Here is a 22,775-nt window from a genome sequence, read left to right as displayed (position 1 = left end):
GACCGCCAGAGTTGCACTCATCAAGAAGTATAATTTCCTCAAAATTGCGTTGAGCGCATTTGATCGTTTTATAATTTTTGCATTTTCATGCAACAAGTTAGTGTTGTGAGGCAGCGTGTGATACCTGGTGGTAATGCCCGTCAAGCTTATTTGCAAAAAGCAGATGACAGTTTGTGGATTAGCCAGTAAGAGCTTGTTACATTGTTTCTGTTCAGGTCGTCATGGCTATAATGACTAGGAAAGAAACAAGTTGTCTGTCAACATGTTACTTCTCCGGTTGTCATAAAATGCCCTTAAATGCAAGTAAGCTTGTATGTAAAATTTCAGCATTCCTGCTTGGTATGATACAAAACTGTAGACTGCTGCTTTCCTGACAGTGCTTACACCCCTCTATCTGGTAAACTGGCAACCATTTCATGATGAGGCACATAGTTCAAGAGAACCTCTTGTCATTACAGTGACCGTTGAGGTTCGGATGGCTTAGCATGGGCAGCTTGAAGACAAATAATCTGTTATGTCTGTCTTCTTGAAAAGACGAATGATGAAGCCATAACAAACATGCAAACAAAAATGGTGAAGCAAAAGTTAGTCCAATAAGTAAACAAGTCACTGTTCTAGCTGAAGTGTTCGGAAACATACCTTGTGAGGATTTTAGCCCTTGATGTTAGTTCCACTGGTGACATTAACTGTTGGCTTATACATCCATGGAGACAATAGAGTCCAAAGGGGTGAACAAGTATGAGCAGCGTCTTGGAGGCCGAAGTCGAAAGAAAAAAGAGTAAGTGTGAGCGAGTTTGTCATGCATGTATCACTATGAACTGTGCACAAAACGCTGCATGAGAGAAAAGCACAAATACACACAGCACTGTTTTGCGTGTGCAGTTTCCAGCATTTTGTAATGTGCGTAGGCAAAAAAGATGGCGGCGTCTATAGAGCTAAAATAACTTGAGCATAAGGCAAAATCCTATCAGCATATGTGTTTCAGCCGCATTTGAGACCAGATGTGTCAAAACCGGCGATGGATGATGGTTTGATGTGTTGCGTTCTACGCAAACAATGACAGCATGGCTGTTGCACCGTATGTCTTACCGATGACTGGCAAAGAGCCTTGCTGTGGAATTTGACGACACATGTGCCGTACAGGCTGGGGACGGAATCGTTGTCCCCATCATATAACTTCATACGGGAACGTCAAAGAGGGACTTCGAAGACTTTATGATCGACGCATTCGGGTGAATCCTCCCGGTGGACCCCAATCCCATCATCATTGTGAGTGACCTCGTCGATGTGTCCCCTACCCTCTTATTAATGCTGTAGAATTCAACATTGTTGCCCACTGTGTCCTTATGGATTCGGAATCCTACCCCGTATTACTTCTTCCATTGTATTCCCAGTGTATCTGTTGCTATAGATTGTGGTGCAGTGAGACGGATTCCATAGCCGCGGTGAAAATTACATTTGGAATAATAGTAATATCATAAGAAGCCTACAAACACTGACACCAACGACAACATAGGGGAAATTACTTGTGCTTAATAAATGAAATAAAGAAACTATATATTAATGGAAATGAAAGTGGATGAAAAAACAACTTGCTGCAGGTGGGGAACGATTCCACAGCCTTCGCATTTCGCGTGCGATGCTCTGCCGATTGAGCTACCATGGCTCCGTTTCCCGATGCACTCTCTTGGGTATTCGTTTCCTAGTGGAACCCTGCGAGTGTTAGCCAGCGCCACCACTCACGGACCTTGGCAGCGAATGTGGAACATCCTCTCTGCTGCAGGTGTCACGAGAACGTAATCTTTTTGGGTGAAGGCAACCGGTCAATAAACCCACACATGCTACCTGAGGGCATCAGTGTTGCCAGATTCGAGACCCTCATTATCTAATAAACTAAAAGAAAGGGGGTTAACCGAGGGGCCCGTATCTATTAGTCATATCATAAGGAGCCAACAAACACTGACATCAAGGACAACATAGGGGAAATTACTTGAAGTGAGTGAAACTTGAGCTCGCTCAAGTTTCACTCACTGAGTTTCACTCGCTAAGGGAACAGGCTTTTGCGACTTAGCTAGATTTGAAGCGATCAGCAGGGGTCAAATGCATATGTGGTAGAGTTCTACTGGTACAACTTTCAAATGAGGGCCATTGTGCACGCACCCCTAGGGGCTCGTTTCATACTGCAAATACTAACAGCGGCTTTTTTTTAAAGGTTGTATGCCTTAATAATATTGTTCAAATATAGAACATCTGCAAATTGAAGAAACCTGGAGTCTCTGACGTAATTCCTAATGCATTTTGGTGCATTATATCATTCCCAATGAACTCCTCAGTATTGCTGTTAGTTTTCAGCATTCTTTCACAACAGATATTGTTCCTTCATCTTCGAAACAAACAAAAATCCTCCCTCCTTTTAAATCACTGACTAAGGCATTTGTAGCTGCATGTAGATTGATCCTCTTAACACCTTATTCAAGTGAAATGTTATAATACATAGCTTAAAAGCATATTGTTGAATTCAATGAATTGCATAATGCCTACCTAAGTTTTAACATGGCTTTCTGCATGGATTCAGTACCATCTCGCAGTTTATGGAATTCACTCATGACGTCACTCATGCTTGCATTTCCTAGCATTTCTAGCAATGCCAATCGCAATTAATAGCCTGTACTTCATTTGCTTGCTTTTCTCACATTGTCTGGTGTGTGGGTATTGTTCTAGTATACTTGAATAAAAAATTCAGTTGCAAGTCAGTGCTGTTGCATTTTTACTATGTCTTTCAAGAATGTACTAACTTGCCTAGCTGTCAGTGTGGAAGCTTAAAGTGAAGTTAAATTGAGAATCCAACATTATGACAACTGTCTGTAGGACAATAACAATTATTTACTGTTTGCAACTTGCAAGAGATAGAGTGTTACCATGTGCAAGGAACAGTCCTGCCTCTGCCTTGAATACCGCAATATCATCATAAGTGTGAACAGGTCTTTCACTGCAAGCCAGAGACCTGCTTAAGGGCTTTCTTTCTCTATTAAGTATCAGCTTCTTGCATTCTTACCGTGGTTGATAAACTGCTTACCCGATTTCCCATCCAAGTCCCTGCATATCATTCTGCTGTATTCTCCTAATTCAGCACCTTTCTTTCAGTAACATTAAGGACTACATTCATCTTGTGTCCAGCTGTTTTCTAATGCTCCAACATTAAAGTTCTCAAAAATTATCAAAGCTGACCCAATGACAAAAATATTCTCAGCCATAAAGTGTGCTCATTGAGACACGAGGAGCCTTGTCCCACAAAACATATTTTTTTAATTTTTATTAAAAGGACATGTTTCTTACCAAGCCACATCTCTACTCCAATAAGCACCCCATGGTCTTTCCGAAGAGAAGGTTGCGGAAGTATTTAAATACTCTTTAAACGTTTTCTGTTACAGAGCCCCTGAAACGGTTCGGACAAATTTTGTAGACGCTTAGGGTACAGCTTAAGTAGAACATTCGCACCACAATTTTAGTGAAGTGTTACGTATTAACGAAGCTACAAGCGATTAGAAGTTACCCTCCTCCCTAGCCATGCTTTTCCTCCTCAACTCGTTCGCCGAGTGGTCGGGGCTTCACTGGTTCTGCGTCACGATGCGACGTCAGTGGGGGGAAACTCCCCGGTTTCGGTGGCAGAGGTAATTGGCGCCGTCTCTGTAATGGGCGAATGCAAAAATCCGTTTCCCTTGCATGGCCTCGTAGATCGTCGCGCGCACACGCGCCGATCCAGGTGGCCTAGCCCTTCCTCCTCCTCAACTCCTCTCCAATCACTCTCCCTCGATACTGCCTTTGCAACTCCCTCACCTTCGACTGTCTCCGCGCGCACGCCGAGCAGCCCCGCCGGCCCGGAGCCAGCTCAGCCCGCTGCATGACGTTTCATGTTTCGTTATCTGCTGTTATCGCGAAGCGTGCGCTGCTGTGCGTTGACCGGCGTGGCTAGTTTCGTCAGTTTCGTGGTCCTCGGTAGATGTGTGCTTGTGCTCCGCGATGTTTCGCGCGTTTCACGACTCGTACCACTCGTGCATCGTGCAGTGGTGCACAGATACCTCAAAAACAAGCCCTGCAAGGTTGTTCCGGGTGCCTAAAGACAACAGGTGAGCGCTCAGACCCAAGGTCATCAGAAGGCGCATGTACAGTCTGTTTCACACTTGGGAAAACTCGGAGCGCATTGCATCGGCGATGAGGCGAGCGCTGGAGTCGCGCGGCGGAAGCAGCTCGCGCAGGTGCAGACGCTCTAGGGGCGGAGTCGTTATCTGCGTCGTCTCCTACGGTGGCACATGCCGGCCGCATTGTCGGGAAGAGTGTTACGGTCAGAGGCAGTGCGCGTATTCCATTGTTACTGCGGGAACTGAGCCGATATTACACATTAAGCGTTGTGCGACTCCAAACTCTTGAGTTTCATTGGGCACATTCGAGTTCTACAAACTTCTTTTGACGGCATGCTGCTTTCGTTTTTTCGAAAGGCCGGGGTACTTAGTACGTGGACGTATATTTCTTCGCTGTGTATGTTACCGTAACACGCAGCGACAAGAAAGCGACACCGAACTGTGCGCGCAACGTGCTCGGTGTTTATTTGACGCGAAAGGAAAACAACACTCAATGCAATGACTATGCGAGTCGAACACGGTGAAACAAACGTATAAGAATAAAAGAATGCTTTAGATTAAGGTATTGAGCTCAAGAGTGTTTCTTCTCGACAATAGTTCATTACACAAGACAGGTTCTGTCAGCCGACGAGGAAATGATGTATGTGTATACGCATGATACGCTTTTTTTTCTTCTGGAAAGCATGAGCATTGCAAGTGTCCTACATGCAGATTTTTGCAGTTCGTTTTTATTATACACAGGAGACCCAGTAGGTACGACTTAGTGCCTTAAGTGACGTAATTTTATTGCTAAGCATTGCATTCGGGTCGAAAGAAAAGTCGTGTTGTTGGCTTATTTTACCTGGTCTTTTATTGAGGAATAAGCCTTTCTGCGAATGTTTTCTATGTGCTGCTGCAAAAGCAGACTACCTTCAGTTCCCCTTGCCACCGTTACTCAAGTTGTGGCCAATTGCAAAGTAATGTGTGTTTCAGTTTTTAGTACGTTATTTTTTTCTGCCATGTTTTTTTTTTCAATTTGTTCAGCAGTAATGAACATATCACGCATTTCTTATACTTTCGTGCAGATTTATAAGTAGGCTCTTTCTTTTGGTATGGCTCTCAATCAAACAATGTTAGCATTTTATTCTATTTTTAGGTATTTTGAGTGTCATTGTTTTTGCCATTACCAGTGAGTTTTCCCTTTTTATAGTTGTCATGACTATGTCATTCATGTCGTCCAGTTTTGAGCAATATCTTAATGCATATATCAGAAGCTCGTCTACATTTCGGTCTTGAGGACGTTATATATATATATATATATATATATATATATATATATATATATATATATATATAATGTGTGTGCACATGAAACGGCCTTCGCGTTTTCTAGCGCTTTCTTTTGTTATTTTACCGTCTGCGAACTTGTGTGTTTAGTACTATTGTATATGTCATGCACCTTTCACCTTTGCTCATTTTTCGAGCGTGAATCACGCCACATTATAAGAAAAATCTGTTTTCGGAAACGAAGTCAATAAAGCGAGACCAAAAGATCTGTTGTGTTGGAAGTGGAATGTCTTTTATGTCCCGGCACATGCTGGTATAAGTATAGGCAAGACTGCGTGCCTGCCAACGCATAGCCCACGGCGCACCACGCGCCAGCTCGCAAGCAATGCCAATGCGCTGCGTAGCGCGCGCATTGCTTGCAGGCGTGTGGCACGCTATAAAACAACAACAAAAAAACGCGCCCCTTATGGGTAAAAACAAAAAAAAAAGAGCGGCGCGTATTAGTGTATTAGCGGCGAGTATTAGTGAAACATAATTTAGCCAATCAAACCTTTTTGAAAGACCAACGAATTTTCACTAAATGCCATTAGAATTATTTCTTTCTGCATTAAAAGAGCGAGTTCAGTGGATTGTCCTTTGCGAAACCTATATTGCCATTTATTCATCAAACTAAATGTATGGGAGCATCAACTGGTCAGCATTGAAGGTAAACAAAAAACTGATTAGAACCTTGGTGGTATCTAACCTAGCTTGAAAATTTACCTATGCCTATAATGATCCCATCCTCATCCCTTTCCTGCTTTGTTTTTTTTTTTTTCCACCAATACACCAATTGTCTCTTGCTGAACTCCACTGATGACCAGTTAATGCTTCCCTGAACTATGACACCAATGTTTACGGAAGGTGGACAGTCCCTCCAATTCTGGATGAATGGATATATCTTCACATTCCATTACAATGTCCTTAGTCATGCTTTTTGCTGCAGCAGACACAGGTATCAACCTGTTGCGAATTTTCGCTCCTGTGTCAGCTTACCTGAGCTGACTGCATGAGAAAATTTCTTGAAATTCTCTTTCCCCATTTCGTGTTTGCCGTCTTTGCAAAGCTTCATGGTCTTGTTTTGTTGCCATCCTTTGTATTCAATTTAATGACTCTCTCCATTTAAACTTTTTGATAGCGTGGTGGCCAAAATTCACGACCTCTACATCCATTCTGTCAGTACCGGTCCTGTACAATGCAGGCACATAAGCTCACGCTGAATTCTAGCTTCCGAGCACTACGATAATGTACTGTCTGGCCACTCGAAACGGCACTTTTCCGGCAGCATCAATATCAAAATAGTGCCTGCCCCGATACCTCCCACATGCGGTTACAACAACAGCGTTGCTGCGACACCCAAATCGCAACATGCACTGCGCGCCATGGATAGCTATGGCTTGTTGCCATTTTATAATACAGTTCAATGCCCCACCCGGTGGCGTAGCCAGAAATAATTTGCGTTAGGGGGGGGGGGAAGAGCGGTGGGGGGGGGCGTGCCCCTCCCCCCTACTTGACTACGCTACTGCTCCCCTTCCAAATACTTCCAAAACTGGGCGCGCGCCGCCGCACGCACATACACAAGCACGATATAAAAAGTTGCGGAGTATGAACAACCATGGAGCGGCGCGTATGGGCGTGTCTCGCTGAACAGTGACCTTCGCAGTGCAATTTGTATTTACCGCGACTTCCCGATACTGAGGCTGGCAGTGGAGTCAGTCAAGCAGAAATGCATTCAGCTTGATCATGCAGCTTCGGATCGCAGTCATTATAATTATGGAAACGCGTCTGCTCCCATCTCTATGCAGCTATAACGCAGCTATGTTTCACTTCTAGCAGCATTGCACAACTTTGTCCACGAACAGCCAACGCGCCCCGAGTAAATTAACCGGCCGGGTTTTCACAGAAGCACAGCCACCATAGAAGCACTGATTACCTATGGTGATAAGCCGCAGCACTTGGTCCAGCAATCGACAAAACAACATGTACGAGCCACGACAGCGAAAAACAGGCCTTTTGACTAAACGCTCTATGCAGACCAGCGCCGCCACTATTTATATCGTTTGCTACAAAAGAAGTCACAGCAAACTGCACACACAACTTTAAACTCGTATGGCTAAACTCATAGCGACTGCTGGTGCCACCTTGTCTTCTTCAAGCAAACGACAAGCGCATGCAGTACGTTCTATGCTAGACGTTACGATCGGGTTAGGTTACGTCACGTTACTGCCTCCGAAACTCGCGCCAATGTGCACAGTCTCGTGCGTCGTCTCCAAGCGGCAAGTTTATTGAGTGCTGTGCATCGAATTAGTCAAATCAAAGAGTGTCTGCGAGAACGCCGATTTTGTTCTGTGGAGGAAAGCGTCAGAACTTTCCAAATGCACGTAGTGCAACGACCTCCGCTGGCGCCGACACGCGCGACATTTTCGCCAACAGCGTTTTGGGGCCGCCCACCGGTGGCCACAAAGCCACGAAACTCAATAGATTGCATATTCAAAGCTGTTTGCACTGCCGTAAACCCCGTTGATCTACGCGCCTTCGGCAGCTTTGCGGAAAACGCCATGGGGGGACGTGGGGGAAGGGATGAGGGAAGGCCGTGAACATACACCATAGCGCCACAAAAAGAGCGCGAAGTTTGAGCTATCACACTACTTTAGCCTTTTTATTTTTTAAGGCACACCTTAGTATGTCATAAATATTACTATAGTTAGATACAGTGAAACCCTGCCAACACCCTCATAACCGCCAGCCACTTCCTCCGCGAGGCTGCATGTAGATCGTACTTCACACTTTCTTTGTTACCTACCTAAATAAGGCAGTAACCACAAAAATTAAATTATTAGCGCGTAATTTTATACGTCTGCACTCGTATATTATAGTGGGACGGTGAAATCTTAATTCTTCATTGAACTGGAATAAAACGCTTGCTTCGCTGCAACTATATATTGTCAAGTTTCGCTTCAGTTGGCAGTGAAGTTTCACAAGTAAAACGGGTTCAGCAATGAAGTGAACTGTACCGCGGATTTTCGAAGAGTGAAATGCTCAGACTCCATACACTTTGTCCATGTCTAGTGCACACCTCATCGTTTCCATCGATGAAAAGACTCTTCAACAACAGCAGACGCTCCGGAAGTATCGAGTACGACGCCATTTTGAAAATGTCGCATGGCGACGATTTCGTTTGCTTCTGTTATTAGCTGGCGGACTCCAACTTATTTTCATTATATCTCCATGAGCAGCAACATAGAAAACAAATCAACCTTGTTTTAGTGGATTTTCGGAAGCCCTCGATCAGGCACACCTTGAAAAACTAAATTATCTTGAGTTTGCTCTAGGAAACAGCCCACACTTTTTGAGTGGGTCAGAGATTACCTTCAAAATCAATGATTTGTAGAAATTGATTGGGTTAATTCATCAGTGATGCCAGTGACATTAGAAACGCCATATGTGTGTTATGGCATCATTATAATTTTCAACTAACAGAGTACTATACAAACTCATGTGTTCACTTCCATATGAAACTGTTATGACCGTATGCTACACCACAAATAAAGATGGGACCTTAAGATCTGCCTGAGAAGCACTACAGGCTAGTGCACATCTGAGTGGCACATTCACGACTCTTAATAACAGAAAACCTACATTATTATATTGTTACTATAGTTGCAAGTGATAGGCACAATTTAGAATCAACAATTCACGAAGAGCGCCATTTTCCGAAATATTACAATTCCTTCTCCGTTTTTGTTACTGCAGTTAATGGTATTAGCATGCAGTCTCTAAGCCCTATTACCAACCCATACATTGCCATAATGTATGCAGTTTATTTTACACCTCAACTGCCATTGTTATTTCGTACTTTAATTGCTTCTGTTTACTTCTGTTCCTTCACCTTACCTGTCATAATAGCTAAACCTCGACATAACGAACCTAAATGTAACGAAATTCTCGATATAACGAAGTATTGAACTTCATAACCTCTTGTCCATAGAACACCATGTATTAACCTCAACATAACGAAGTGCGTGTGCGATTTCAATATAACGAAATTTCGCCGTCCCAAAGGAATGCCGAGACATGGAAATGGAAACTTCTGCGGACGCAGATGGTCATATGATTGAATCACAAGCGGCTGCTCGCCAACACACCTCTAAAATCACTCGCCGCGCAACAAGAGCGACCGACCGCCGAAGTGGAGCCGCATCATGTTCTGTATAAAGTACAAGTGCGATAAGATCCTATAGCGCCCCACGCACTGTGTGCTTTAGGTGCGAGTAAAGGTGTGCGAGGGTAAGACAAGACACACAAGTGCCGCCTTCCCACGCGAGCAAAGGGAAAGAGTGGGAGGGGTGCAAGCTGGGGGCAACGCTATTTCCTTTCTCTGTGGTAACGCGATCAAGCACGCGCGAGGGGCCGGAATGGGGGGGGGGGGGGGGGGTATAAGTTGGCGCGCCTCGGCTGTGTCTGCGCATGGCTGTAAGCGCAGCTGAGCGCACACGCTGCCGCGCATCCCGTTTTAGTGGTAACCTGCTCTGTGTCCATGCGCTCAGCCGCGCTTACAGCCATGCGCAGGAACGGCCGAGTGGGCGTGCCGAGACGGCGTGGCACCATGTAAGCTGTCTTACCGTGAGTTTAGTATTGGAGGTTGCGTAGTATCGAGTTTCGGTGACCCGTTGAAGCGAGAGGCAGACGAAGCATTCGCTCCCCGCTGCCGGCGCTTTTCCCGATAGCGTCTCCCCAGTTGGAGCGACGCTATCAGCCACGGGACGGAGTGCACGCGACAACGTGGCAGGCTGCGTTTAAGTCGTAGCGCCGAGAAGATATCGCCAACGTACGTGGCATGAAAACGTATCATTCGTTGCCGAGTCCCAAATTTATCAAAATGAATCGTTTTCTCATTAAAATTTGGTTTTCCCGATTGCCCGATAATTTGGAAAACTCTGCGGCCCCTTTCCGTGTAAGAAAAATTGATCGGCGACTATACTGATTTGCATAAAAGGCCGAATTTCAATACAACCAAATTTTGATATAACGAAACAAATTGCCCATTTTACCGACTTCGTTATATCGGGGTTTAATTGTACGTGGAGCGTTAGAGATAGGCACGAATAACTACGGTACAAATTGCCAAAAGCGACACATGTATCTATTGCTCTTCTAGTGGCTCTACACTAATAACGCAAAAGGATGGAAAGTTGGGAGTGTTACAGTGACATACCTTTAGTTTATAACGCAAAGCGACACAGACAAAGACTAAAAGCATGCCGGATGAGCCCTAGCTCTCAAAAAAACATGTATTGAAACGATCAACATATATATATATATATATATATATATATATATATATATATATATATATATATATATATATATGATTGTCAAAACCTATGCAAAGAAACGTCATATGGTCTCAAGAATATCATCAACATTCTTTCTATGTAAACTTAAATCTGATATGTTCATCTGTTTGCTGTTATTCTTCAGACCATTTGAGGTTTCTTTGCTTACATTTTCGCTATCACTTATAAATTGTTTCAATAAAGATTTCAGTTGAGAGTTAGCTCTCGTCCTGTCTGCTTCTAGTCTTTATCTGTGCCCCTTCGCACTATAAACTAAAGATATATTACTAATAACATGGCATACATTTTGGACAATTTTCTCTATTAGACATGTATTGGACGTCACCTCTCTTGTCATACTTAAAGGGCCCCTGAAACGGTTCGGACAAATTTTGTAGACGTGTAGGGTACAGCTAAAGTTAATCATTCACACCACAATTTTTGTGAAACGTCTCATATTAAGAGAGCTACAGAAGATTACAAGTTACCCTCCTCCATAGTCATGCATCTTCTCCTCAACTCATTCGCCGAGTGATCGGGGCTAAGCTCCACTTTCACTGGCTCTGCGTCATGATGGCACGTCGTGTCATCGACTTCTGTGGTGCTCGCGAAAAGACTGAGACCGACTCTGACCGCGGAGCTCTCGTCAAAATGGAGTACGTTGTAACACAAGCAGACGACACTTGCTGTGTGCCGGAAGTGCTTAATTGTATTGAAAAATCGTTCTTGTGCATTCTCTTTATGTTACTTTCTGTTTATAAAAACAAATGAACTAACATTCCAACTATTACGAAGATCATTTGTTTACCATAAAGTTGGAAAAATTATTGATCACGCACCCTGGTCAGCCAATCGGATAGCTCGCCCCACTGACGTCATATGGGTGATTTTCGTCATATCGGTAGATATGGGTAGGGGCGGCTTAAAATTACGCCGAGCAGCGTGCTCCGATCGGCAGCGATGTGCATTTTTAAAACCTTATAATAAATTACACGCTTTACGCGGAGCACTTAGATGTGTCAATTAATCATCAGAAGGACCTACTCTAACGACTCAGTACGTTTGTAGAAAATCGTCAAAATCGTTTCAGGGTCCCTTTAACTGTAGTAACAAATTTTTTTTGTGCATTCTCTTTCTGTTACCTTCTTTTTATAGAAACAAATTAACTAACGTTCCAACTATTACGAACATCGTTTGTTCACCACAACGGTGGAAAAATTATCGATGACATGCCCTGGGCAGCCAATCAGATAGCTCACCCTAGTGATGTCAACTGGGTGATTTACGTCATATGGGTAGGGGCAGCTGAAAATTCCACCGAGCAGTGTGCTGCTATCAGCAGCGATGTACATTTTTAAAACCTTATAATAAATTACATGCTTTATGCAGAGTACTTAGATGCGCCAATGATCAGAAGGACCTACTCTAACGACTCAGTATGTTTGTACAAAATCGTTTCAGGGTCCCTTTAAACTGCAATGCAGCTGTTTAACTGATTCATTGCCAGCCTGTTAATATTTTTGCTAAGTAGCACCACAGTAGTCAAAGCTCGCGTGACATCTTCGGCTAGTAGCTGCTGCATGACAAATGCAATATAAAGAGGCACTGTGATGCCAAGTTCAATATGTAGTTCTTACATGCCATTAGCTTAGTGTGGGCCTTCACAGTGTGTAAACTGACATAACAGGCAGTGCCTGTCCCATCACTTCCTTCGCTCTTGTTCATGTCTGTGTTGCACTATTTACCTAAGGTGGTGCCATAATAGCACTGACATCAGAGCATTCAGTATGTTGGTTTGCATTAGTGTGATTCTCCACTACATCAAGCTGAAATCGAGCCTTTTTTAGCCTCTTGAGCCTGATAGCATACATCCCAGAGCAAAGTTAAGTTATATATTACAGATTAAACCATTTGGTAAGGCAACATGTGATACAATGAGACTGACTTGCCCAATTACAATAACACTAATGTGCTTTATTGACTGGACTTTAACATTTACAACAAGCATTCTGCAGCCATAGTAAAAATGCAACAGTAAAATGCATAAACTGCAAGCGAACAAGGGCAGGCAGAGTCTGTAGGCACGAAAATCTTGTCACCGAATCTAAAGCTGACAACACTATTGTCACATTACATATCACAGCTTAAATCCAGACAACAACATGGAGAAACACTGAATCCAGAAAAAGATAACAAGCAGGACAGAGTTATGAATGTTTGCTTGTTGTATAAGTAACCTGCATGTGTCCCACATGTTTGTACTGCATGCTGTCAAGATGACCCTTAACTAACACACACACAACCACTCTGAACAATTCTAATATCCGTAAATGTCCCAAGATTAGCAAAAAATTTGGTTCTTTCTTTTGTGCATTTTTCAGTGACAGTCATTTTGAACAATTTAATGCACACAAAGTACTCTGAAATTTCAGAGAGGAACCAAACTGTGAAAACTTGAGTCTACAGCAGACAAGTTGTTTATGATGTCCACCAAGCTACAGCATATAAGGCAGAAGTATTACCAGCAGTGCGGAATAAATTTCACTCAAAGCAGGCTTATCATGCTCACAAACTGGTGAATGCATGGCATGTGCAAAAAAAAAAAGATACATACACAAAACGTGTGAAAATGTTGAAAACAGATGTTAGATTTGTTCAGCTGCACGTAGGAACAAGGAACAGTGCCTACTGAATAAGTTAGCAGTGCAGAAAGTATGACAAACACATATAGTAAGCATGAATTGTCAGTGGAAGAAAACTTTCACTGAAAAAGTTTAGATATAATAAATAACCACGTTTGATGGAGATGGCCATTGGTCCGTGAATAGATTGCAGGAAAGCTGCTGCAAATGCTGCAAATGACAGAACAGTACTCTCCCCCTTCCTAATACAGGTGTCTCAATTCCTTTAAGATGGCTTCATTTGACAGCCGCATTGCCTTTTGCTAGAAGCCACATCCCTAGACTTTTGTGGCCACAATGCATACATTTTAATCTGGTAGCAGCAAAATAAGCTAACTTTATTAAGCACCAAAACGATCATGCTGTGCCAAACAAAGCCCAGCAAAAAAGTTAGGTAAACATCACATTGTCAAGCATGCCACCATAAGCTGAGCTACCGTTGTTGCTTAGCAAACTGGAAGCACGCATTTACAAAAGTGCAAAAGTAAATAGCAACATTTTCGCAAAGAGAGATTCATTTCTTTATGAGGCAGCGAACAAACCTTCCTGATGCAACAACAAGTGTGCCAATGCAGCTTCGCTAAAAAACTTGGTGTTTATAAATAAAATGCCGCAGGAAGAGTTCAATAACAATCACCATAACAACAAGTGGTGAGGCAGACTCGCAGGCCACAGCAGCCTGCAGTATAAGGAACATTTCTAAGGTTACATTACACTGGCACAAAGCTTCTTACAAGGACAGCTCAAGCAGGCACTTTTCCAAGTGGCTTATTAGCGGCCTACACTGAAACTAGTGCTCACAAATTACTACACGGTGTGCATGTACAAGAGATTTAGCATGGAAATTCTGTACAAACAACCTAGTCTGCAAAATGAATGTTGCACCAGCCACTGCAGCATACATACACATGCCAAGGTGATGCAATGCATAGAACATGACTTAGAGGAAATGTCAAAGGGCAGGAAATTTTGTTTATGCCTAAAGCAAATACTAATAGGCAAGATACACTTTGCTGCAAAGCCGACACACAACATCTAGGAGGACAAAGCTTTAGCTCATTTGCAACTTGAATTTCCATATTCAAATGCACATGAAATGCTGAAACACCCTTATTATGAGACAACCACACAGCCCATCTAAATTATACGTGCCACACGTGAAGAAAAAGTCAAACTCTATTGACTAATGTGGCTGAAGAATTATGATTTCAGGTCTTGAAAAACACGTTGTAAAAATTATAAACCTAAAATTTGGTTTGGTGATGCATGACAGCCACTTCACAAATGTGAACATGAGGGGTTGAAACATTGTGATGGCCTTATTTTCTTGCAGCCTTATACATTGAAGCGACTGCATTACGTTTTCAATTTGAGCCAAAGAAATAGGATATTAGTAGCTGGTCAACATATTGTGCAAACATATTGTTAGCACTACGGTGACTGGGCTTCAGACACTTTACAACTATAAAAATGTATCAGCATGGAATCTATTGGCAGGGTTGTGATGCATAACAATGCCTCTGCTTTCATCCAGCTGTGCACAGGGGGCCAATTGCAAACTGCAGATAAAGCTAGTGTAGGTAAAAATGACATTTGATCACCGAGCTCAGCCACATGCAATACACAAGCATCATACAGAGCTTGTATGGTTGCGACAACCTAAGAATGCACCTCCGTCCAACTTATATTTGTGTCTGTATATACGGGCCAGCCAACTACATTTGCTCATTCCCAGGATGCGCCGGCAGAGATGAACTTCTTTCAATATTAGGATGTTTCTGGAACTTTGTTTAAAAGCATGGAGGCAGTGAGGGTAAGTGCAGCTAACTTTTGTGGGCAAAGCTTGTACTATAGATTTGCTAGGCTAGCTTCACCCAGTTTTGTAGTAATCAATACAATAGAATGAGTATTTCATGTGCAGCAAGCAGATGCAGCAACGTAACCTTCATTTGTGAAATCTGGCCCATGTTCAAGTCAATATAACTGCATCACAAAATACAAAACTGGCACTTGGTGCATCCCTTTCTTTGTTCACGTTATAAAAAGCTATGAGGGACGTTCCAAAAGTAAGTTTCGTCATTTATTTTCACACGTAAAATTTATCGACAAAAAAAAAAAAAAATACACCATGGCATCATGAATAATACACCTTGCATTATTTTTCCACATAGTCGCCACCTACGTTGAGACATTTGCTGTAGCGTGCAATCAGTTTGAAGAAACCACCCTAGTAAAACTCGGTGCCCTGCGATGCAAGGCCTGAGACATGACCTCTTTACCATACACAATCGTTAGGCATTCATGGATGATGGACACACTAGTCCCACGTGCCCATTCATACCAGACGACAGCACACACTTCCATTGACCATGCTGTTAGCACACGTCTGTCTGCCACCGCAATTCGTACTCTAATAATCTCAGGCATGCTGGTTTGCTGCTACTCTCTCTTCTTCAGTGCTCTGGACATGCGTCATTCCTCCTCCACTGACGCTCCTTCCATCATTGAACCAGCAACGGGTTTGGATTCTTATGGCAATTGTTTGTTTCACCTGGTGCACCATCTTCTCTTTCAAAAAATGATGAAACTTACTTTGGAACGTATTTCATACACTAAAAACAGCAGTTGTGATGTAGCACCCCAGTCCAAATGTCACAAGAAAGAAATAATAAAGACAATAATAATAATGCAGCTCACAGCAAGGTGCACATAGGAAGGAAGTCAAACAGCCAAACAACTAATTATGTTGTTTCTTCCTCAGGGTGTCTGAATTTTCATCTGTCCCTTCTTCTAAAAATAGCATAGCTACTTGTTCAGCAAGCAGCATTACAAAAGCTAGGATTTTTGTGGCTGGGGACAATTGTTTACAGGACACACAAGTCACAAAAGATATATGTATATCAAACAGAGCAACAACCTTACGGCTTGTACAGGTCCCATCAGTTTGAAGGAAAAGCATCCAATCAGTACTCAAAAAACAACAAATATGTCTTAAGCCTCACTCGCTAGTACTTGTCAAGTATCTGTTCTGTAAAAGCATCAGCACTTTCATGCTCAATTTCAGTGCAATAAAAACAGGACAATTGAAAAGTTTTAATGAAAACCAAGTGTTAACAGTTCATACTGAACCCCCCTGTAAATGCAGGCAAGGACCCGGCAAAGCCCGAGGCATTTCATAAGCTGCATTCCTTAATACCCTCGCCATATCTGCCTTAAGGCGGGCCACTGACAGCATGTCTGCACTCCAGCTTGAACATATTTGATGCCATCAAACTCACCTCCCCTCCCACTCCACGTCAATCAGCTCTGTAATCACCCTGAAAGTGATATGAACAAGCCTCCAAATCAGTCGGGCCCCATGACCTGCCCATAGCTCTCCCACATCGAGGAGGGGGGATTTGAAGATCCAAATCAGGATCTTCAAAGTGCTCTAGACCACAAAAGCAAAGTGCATTTATGCATGAACCACATTTTCCCAGGTGGGTCTTCTCATCAGAGTTCACCGGTGTGGTTCTTTTCCTACCCTTTGCATGCGAACAGCTCTTGTGCCAACTTGAATAGGTGACCTCAATTTACTACAACTTAGCAGAACCAAGCTCCATTGGCAGCCATCACAACATTGAGTGAGACACTGTCCTAAAGCAAAGGTTTCTTTGCCTACCTTTGCAAGGTTTAGTGTGTTGTCTATCATGCCGGATAGGCTCAGCAAGGCGTTTAACAGAAGCTGTCGCTCAATAAAATAATATACGTGTCCAATGGCGAGAGTTCAACCAGGGTCCCCTACAACAATGGCGTAATGTTCTACCCATTGGGCCACAAAACAACACATGACACAAAGAGTAATGAGCTTAGCACTTCTATCATGAAAGCTAGTGCTTTGAGATGGATGCTTGGCACATGCGTGGCATCGCGCAGTGACAATTTATTTCTAAAAGTGAAAGTGTGCCAGTTTCCCGACTCCTTCCTCTGGCAGCTAGCATTTGAGGATCGACTCAATTTAACCAGTGCACTTCTTTCGGAATCAACACCAGTTGGCGATAGGAAGCATGTGCCTGGCTTTCGTGCTGTGTAACACTACTGTAGAGAAGCAGATAAAGTATAACACACGTTTGCAACAAAGCTCAGAAACAGTTGCATATCTTGCTGTTATGACTGCAATTAACTGTGAAGTACAATCATGAAACAGCTGCAAAAAATGACACTACAACTAGACAAGAAAAGAGCAAGGGCACAAGCACACATATGCTCTTGGTGCCCATAGACCGCCAATCTCTTATCCATACAGCGTAGCAAGTAAGTCGTTCCACAGGTGCTGGCACGTCTTTCAGCTCTTCAATGAAGAACGTCCCCTTTGTCCATGGAAGAGTAATGGCTATACTCTGAAACAATGTTTCATTTTTGTGTGGTTCATGGTTAAGCACAACAGTTAACTGTTACGAAGACAATCTCTTGATGATGTAATATTTCTGCCACCCAATCAATCACCACAACCATACAGTATGTCAAGATAACAGTGATAAAGAGCCAGCACACCCGCACATCCTTTCATCACTGCAGCTTACTTAAGGCTCACACTTAAGGCCTCTAAGGTTATCATTCCAAAATGCAGCCCTAACTCTCAAACTTGATTTCTTGTCTCTGCAGTGAAGAGAGAGTGATACTGCAGTGACAATAATACCGCAGGAGCAGCAACAACGATGTACAAGTGCTAATGTGTGGCATTAGAAGAAGGAAAGGGGCTCAGAGAGGTTCAGGTATAGAATTTGCTCCCTAAGGCAGTGAATACGGTTTGCATATTTCATTGGCAGTGCAGTAATAAGAATTGCCCCTTCATGCCTTCTACAATTCCAAATCTTTTAGGCACTTCCAAAGCAACTGGATGGGCATAGAATAATTAGCCACTTTCCAGTGTCATTGTTGTCTATCACTGTGCAAAATTATCTGTTATATTTTCATGTCTCAAAGCTGCAACATGGGCTATTATACTATTAGGCATGCCATATGGCAGGAAGCTCGTGATTAATTTTGAAAACCTGGGATTTTTTTTTTTAAGCTTAGCACACCAGCATAAATTTCCACTTTGAGCCCATAACAAAATGTGATCCTGTGGCTTCCCGAACAAGAGCAGAGTTTCATAGGCTCTGAGCCACTATGGCAAATCTAATGTACTGGATCATCATCATCATCATCATCATCAGCCTGGTTACGCCCACTGCAGGGCAAAGGCCTCTCCCATACTTCTCCAACTGACCTGGTCATGTGCTAATTGTGGCCATGTTGACCCTCCGAACTTCCTAATCTCATCTGCCCACCTAACTTTCTGTCGCTCCCTGCTACGCTTCCCTTCCCTCGGAATCCAGTCCGTAACCCTTAATGACCATCGGTTATCTTCCCTCCTCATTACATGTCCTGCCCATGCCCATTTCTTTTTCTTGATTTCAACTAAGATGTCATTAACGCGCGTTTGTTCCCTCACCCAATCTGCTCTTTTCTTATCCCTTAATGTTACACCTATCATTCTTCTTTCCATAGCCCGTTGCGTCATCCTCAATTTAAGTAGAACCCTTTTCGTAAGCCTCCAGGTTTCTCCCCGTACGTGAGTACTGGTAAGACACAGCTGTTATAAACTTTTCTCTTGAGGGATAATGGCAACCTGCTGTTCATGGTCTCAGAATGCCTGCCAAACGCACCCCAGCCCATTCTTATTCTTCTGATTATTTCACTCTCATGATCCGGATCAGCAGTCACTACCTGTCCTAAGTAGATGTATTCCCTTACCACTTCCAGTGCCTCGCTACCTATCGTAAACTGCTGTTCCCTTCCGAGACTGTTAAACATTACTTTAGTTTTCTGCAGATTAATTTTTAGTCCCACCCTTCTGCTCTGCCTCTCCAGGTCAGTGAGCATGCATTGCAATGCATGCAATGCATGTATTGGATAAACTGTATTAAAGGTCCTGCAGGACGTGCGTCAGCAGGTGTCTCCCACACAGGGACCATATGGCAAATCTATTGCTTCCACAAAAGCCTAGGTCATACCATTTTGTTTTGTTTCAGTTTCCATAACAGGGCAGTGGTTCATGTGCTATAGGTAGCATTGTAGCTATGAGTGGCTGTGGTAGGGTTACAGTGCCATAACCACAGTAACCTTTTTGCACTGTGCCCCCCATCAAGGTGAAATCCTGCGACTTCCAACTAAACAGCAGAGTAGCACAACCTCCGAGTCACTGTAGCAAGCCCATCGCTTCCACGAAGCTTTAGGTCATGCCAGTTTCAACAGTTGTTATATGGAGGAGCATTATGAAACATCGTTCCAGCGCACAATTGAACACGGACGAGAAGAGAAAGACAACATGAACGCCGGGAACACCAGGTAGAACAGAACAAGACGGTGGTCAAGAGCAAACGTGAGTTCTCTTGCACGGCATGTGGTCACTGCTAAAAGGTTGACAAAGGTCGAGGAAGGGTTTGCACATAAAGCAGGAGGGGAGAAAGGGCCCAATGTACTAGAAAGTATATCGCTAAGTATAGACAGCTGGGCTAGTTGGTTGTGAAGAAGCATTATGAAACATCATTCCAGCGCACAATTGAACACAGACAAGAAGAGAAAGACAACACGAATGCCAGCGTTCATGTTGTCTTTCTCTTCTCGTCCGTGTTCCATTGTGCGCTGGAACAATGTTTCATAGTGCTAATCACAACCAACTAGCCCAGCCATCCATACTTAGTTATAAGGAGGCAAGGGTGGATGTGGTGCAGATGGCACTGGTGCTTTGGGTAGCTGCGGGTAAACATGATCAGAGTAGAATCCATCCTTGGAGTAGGGAGGACTCCCCTCTTCTTGGAAGGCCCTCTGTTCTGTATCGGGTGTACTCGGATATGTGGATGCCCCCGGCATGAGAGGACGCGCTTCTGGGTGGGTGTGGGAAGCTGCGCCTGACATCACTGGACCTGGAATTGGAGCTGGACCCAATGATAGTGGCACACATGGGCTGGATTGTGTCACTGCCTGCAAAGCACAACATGAAGACTGAATATAGTGTTAAAAATAAGCTTTGTGATTGTTGACAAAAGATGTATGTAAAGGGAAAGGGCAAAAAGGTCAGCTCGCTGCTGACCACTCTGGCTTGTTATTCCGCATGGGGACAAAAGGAAAGAGCAGATAAAGAATTGCAACCATAGGTGATGATGAAGGGAAAGAGCAACAAAAATAAAATGATTAAGTGCTACTGACACAGAACCTGAGTACCATACTTAACAACAGGAGCTGCTCCTCGGCTTATTTTCTCTGAAGAATTGTTTTTTGTAGCTTACTGCCTCGACCTATGGCAATGATTACCCTAGTAAATGTTAGCATTATGCGTAGCTTGAAACAAGGCAGAGAAACAGCTTGTGCTGTTAATAGTGGCATTGAGGCTCTGCTGTATTGGTGCATTACAGCGTTGCTTTTTCTTTTTCATAATGGCTTTCAACAAGATATGTCTGTTAGTGTGCCTTTCTAAATCACTACATAGTATAAATGCTTTTTCTACAATGCTACCACATTCTTCTTTTTTTCATGTTGGAGGGCTCCTCACTAACCAGGCTGTCAGAAATTTTGGTTACAGTATACATTGGAAGTTGAAAACAGTCATCCAGGAAGCATTCTATCAAAAAGCGTTTGCTAATAGAAGAGATAGAGGCAAGTGAAATGTTGCGAGGTGTTGGTGCAAGGAGTTGCACCACTAACCCCACAGCAGTGGCTATTTTCCATTGCCTCAGTCGGCACATATGTGACATTTATGTCATCAACGCCATTTCTTTTTCACTCTCTCTTCTTTACTTGCTGTGTCGCACATTTCCACTGGCAGTTTTACCCACAATGCATTTCCCTGAAATCCCCAACCTCACATTACTCCTGGCTGTCTGCATTGAAAGTGGCGTGTATGACACAGAGGCAGTGGCAGTGACATTTCTGCTGGCGGAGAGAGAGGAGAGTGGCTACTCTGCAGAAGTGGTGCTCCATGTTTCCCATCCAATATTTACTTGTTCTTGCTGCTCACATCAGTGCAATACTTTGTAAACATGACTGCCTGACCTAGACACTGGGCTTGCCTGTATACAATGCCCAAACCAATAGAGGGGCCTTTAAGGATCACTTTTTACTGCCATTAGCTTGGAGTCACCTCATGGTGCCCCTTTGGAACTGTGATCATATTGTTCATGATATTGAACACAGAATCGAAACACACTTACACTAGAATTCTCTATCAATACTGTTAGAGCTTTCAGATTGTTATGAGTATTGTAGAAACATTCACGGAAACTTCCACGAGATACCTGAAGCAAGTGTGCACATTGTGTAAGGTAGCTAGTGTTGTGATGCATGCTGCATATGATGGATGCATCAATATGCTGACAGCAGAAGCTCAATAGAGCTACTGCTGCAAAAATGTTACACTAGGTGGTAATGGAGAAATGGGATACAATAAGGAAAAGACAGGGAGGATCACTGTCATGATCTAGGCCTCCGGTGTACTCCCACAACGCACTCCAAACTTAAGGAGACCATGCTGCTATCGGTCAGTGCCATGCTAGCACGAGCGCCAGTGTTAAGAAAAGGCGCACGGGAGACACAGTGAGGGAAAGTCTGGCTGCCTCTGAATGAAGCCTGTTACTGGACTCTTAAAAACATTTTGGCAGGAGAAAGTTCCACAGACAGTGGTGTGCGGTTGCCACTTGAAGATGAACTTTCCAAGTGGTTGCAATTGTGGGCACATTTAAAAAGGTCATCTGCATTTGTGAATTGTGCACTGCCGTGCCAACTTACCCATAAGCGTTGTCTTCTACGATAGCAGGCACACAAAGAGATGACACCAAATAATAAAGATAAGGCCACCACGACGGCTATTATGAGGATAGCTGGCAGGGGCCAAGAATCATCCCTCACTGCATGGAAAGTATACAAAAGGCTTTATATTTATAGCACAATTCATTTGTGGATGCAGATGCAAAGGCTAGGAGCAATGAGTAATTCGACAGTTAAAGAAAATTTTCGTAAGCAACATAATTAAACATGAAAATTTAGAGGAAAAAAAAAGGGAATCGCAGGAAGATGGAGACAACTTGATTATGGTGGGCTAACAAGGGTAGCCTCAGCGCAAAGTCAATGTTTCGATAAGAGGATCACAAGCCCTTTGTTCAAGTATTAGCTCAGGGCTAAGGCTTCCTTTGTTTGCTCACTGTTAGTCAATGATTAAATATAGACTGCAGTAATTGCCATGGTGTCGACAACTTGTAAAAAATGCATATATCTTATGTACTGAACATGAGACA

The 22,775-nt window shown here is 43.3% G+C and overlaps 1 protein-coding gene across 7 annotated transcripts in view; it reads right to left on the bottom strand.

Annotated features, from left to right (window-relative positions):
* Window positions 1–12,733: 12,733 nt before the first annotated feature.
* Window positions 12,734–22,775, bottom strand: part of LOC126517414 (uncharacterized) — a 41,724-nt gene continuing 31,682 nt past the window's right edge. For 6 of the 7 annotated variants that reach the window (XR_008609637.2, XM_072285311.1, XM_072285306.1 and 3 more), the window contains 2 exons: window positions 22,270–22,388; window positions 12,734–20,469 (listed from right to left, as the gene is read on the bottom strand). Coding sequence is in view for 1 of the 7 variants with exons in the window: in XM_072285311.1 (XP_072141412.1) it covers window positions 20,185–20,469; window positions 22,270–22,388 (404 nt within the window). In the remaining 6 variants the exon portion in view is untranslated. The remainder of the gene's footprint in view (window positions 20,470–22,269; window positions 22,389–22,775) is intronic. The other variant, XR_008609638.2, reaches the window with a different exon arrangement.

The sequence above is a fragment of the Dermacentor andersoni genome, chromosome 11 (genome assembly GCF_023375885.2).
Source record: "Dermacentor andersoni chromosome 11, qqDerAnde1_hic_scaffold, whole genome shotgun sequence".
NCBI lineage: Eukaryota > Metazoa > Arthropoda > Arachnida > Ixodida > Ixodidae > Dermacentor > Dermacentor andersoni.
This window is presented reverse-complemented; position numbering and strand designations above follow the sequence as displayed.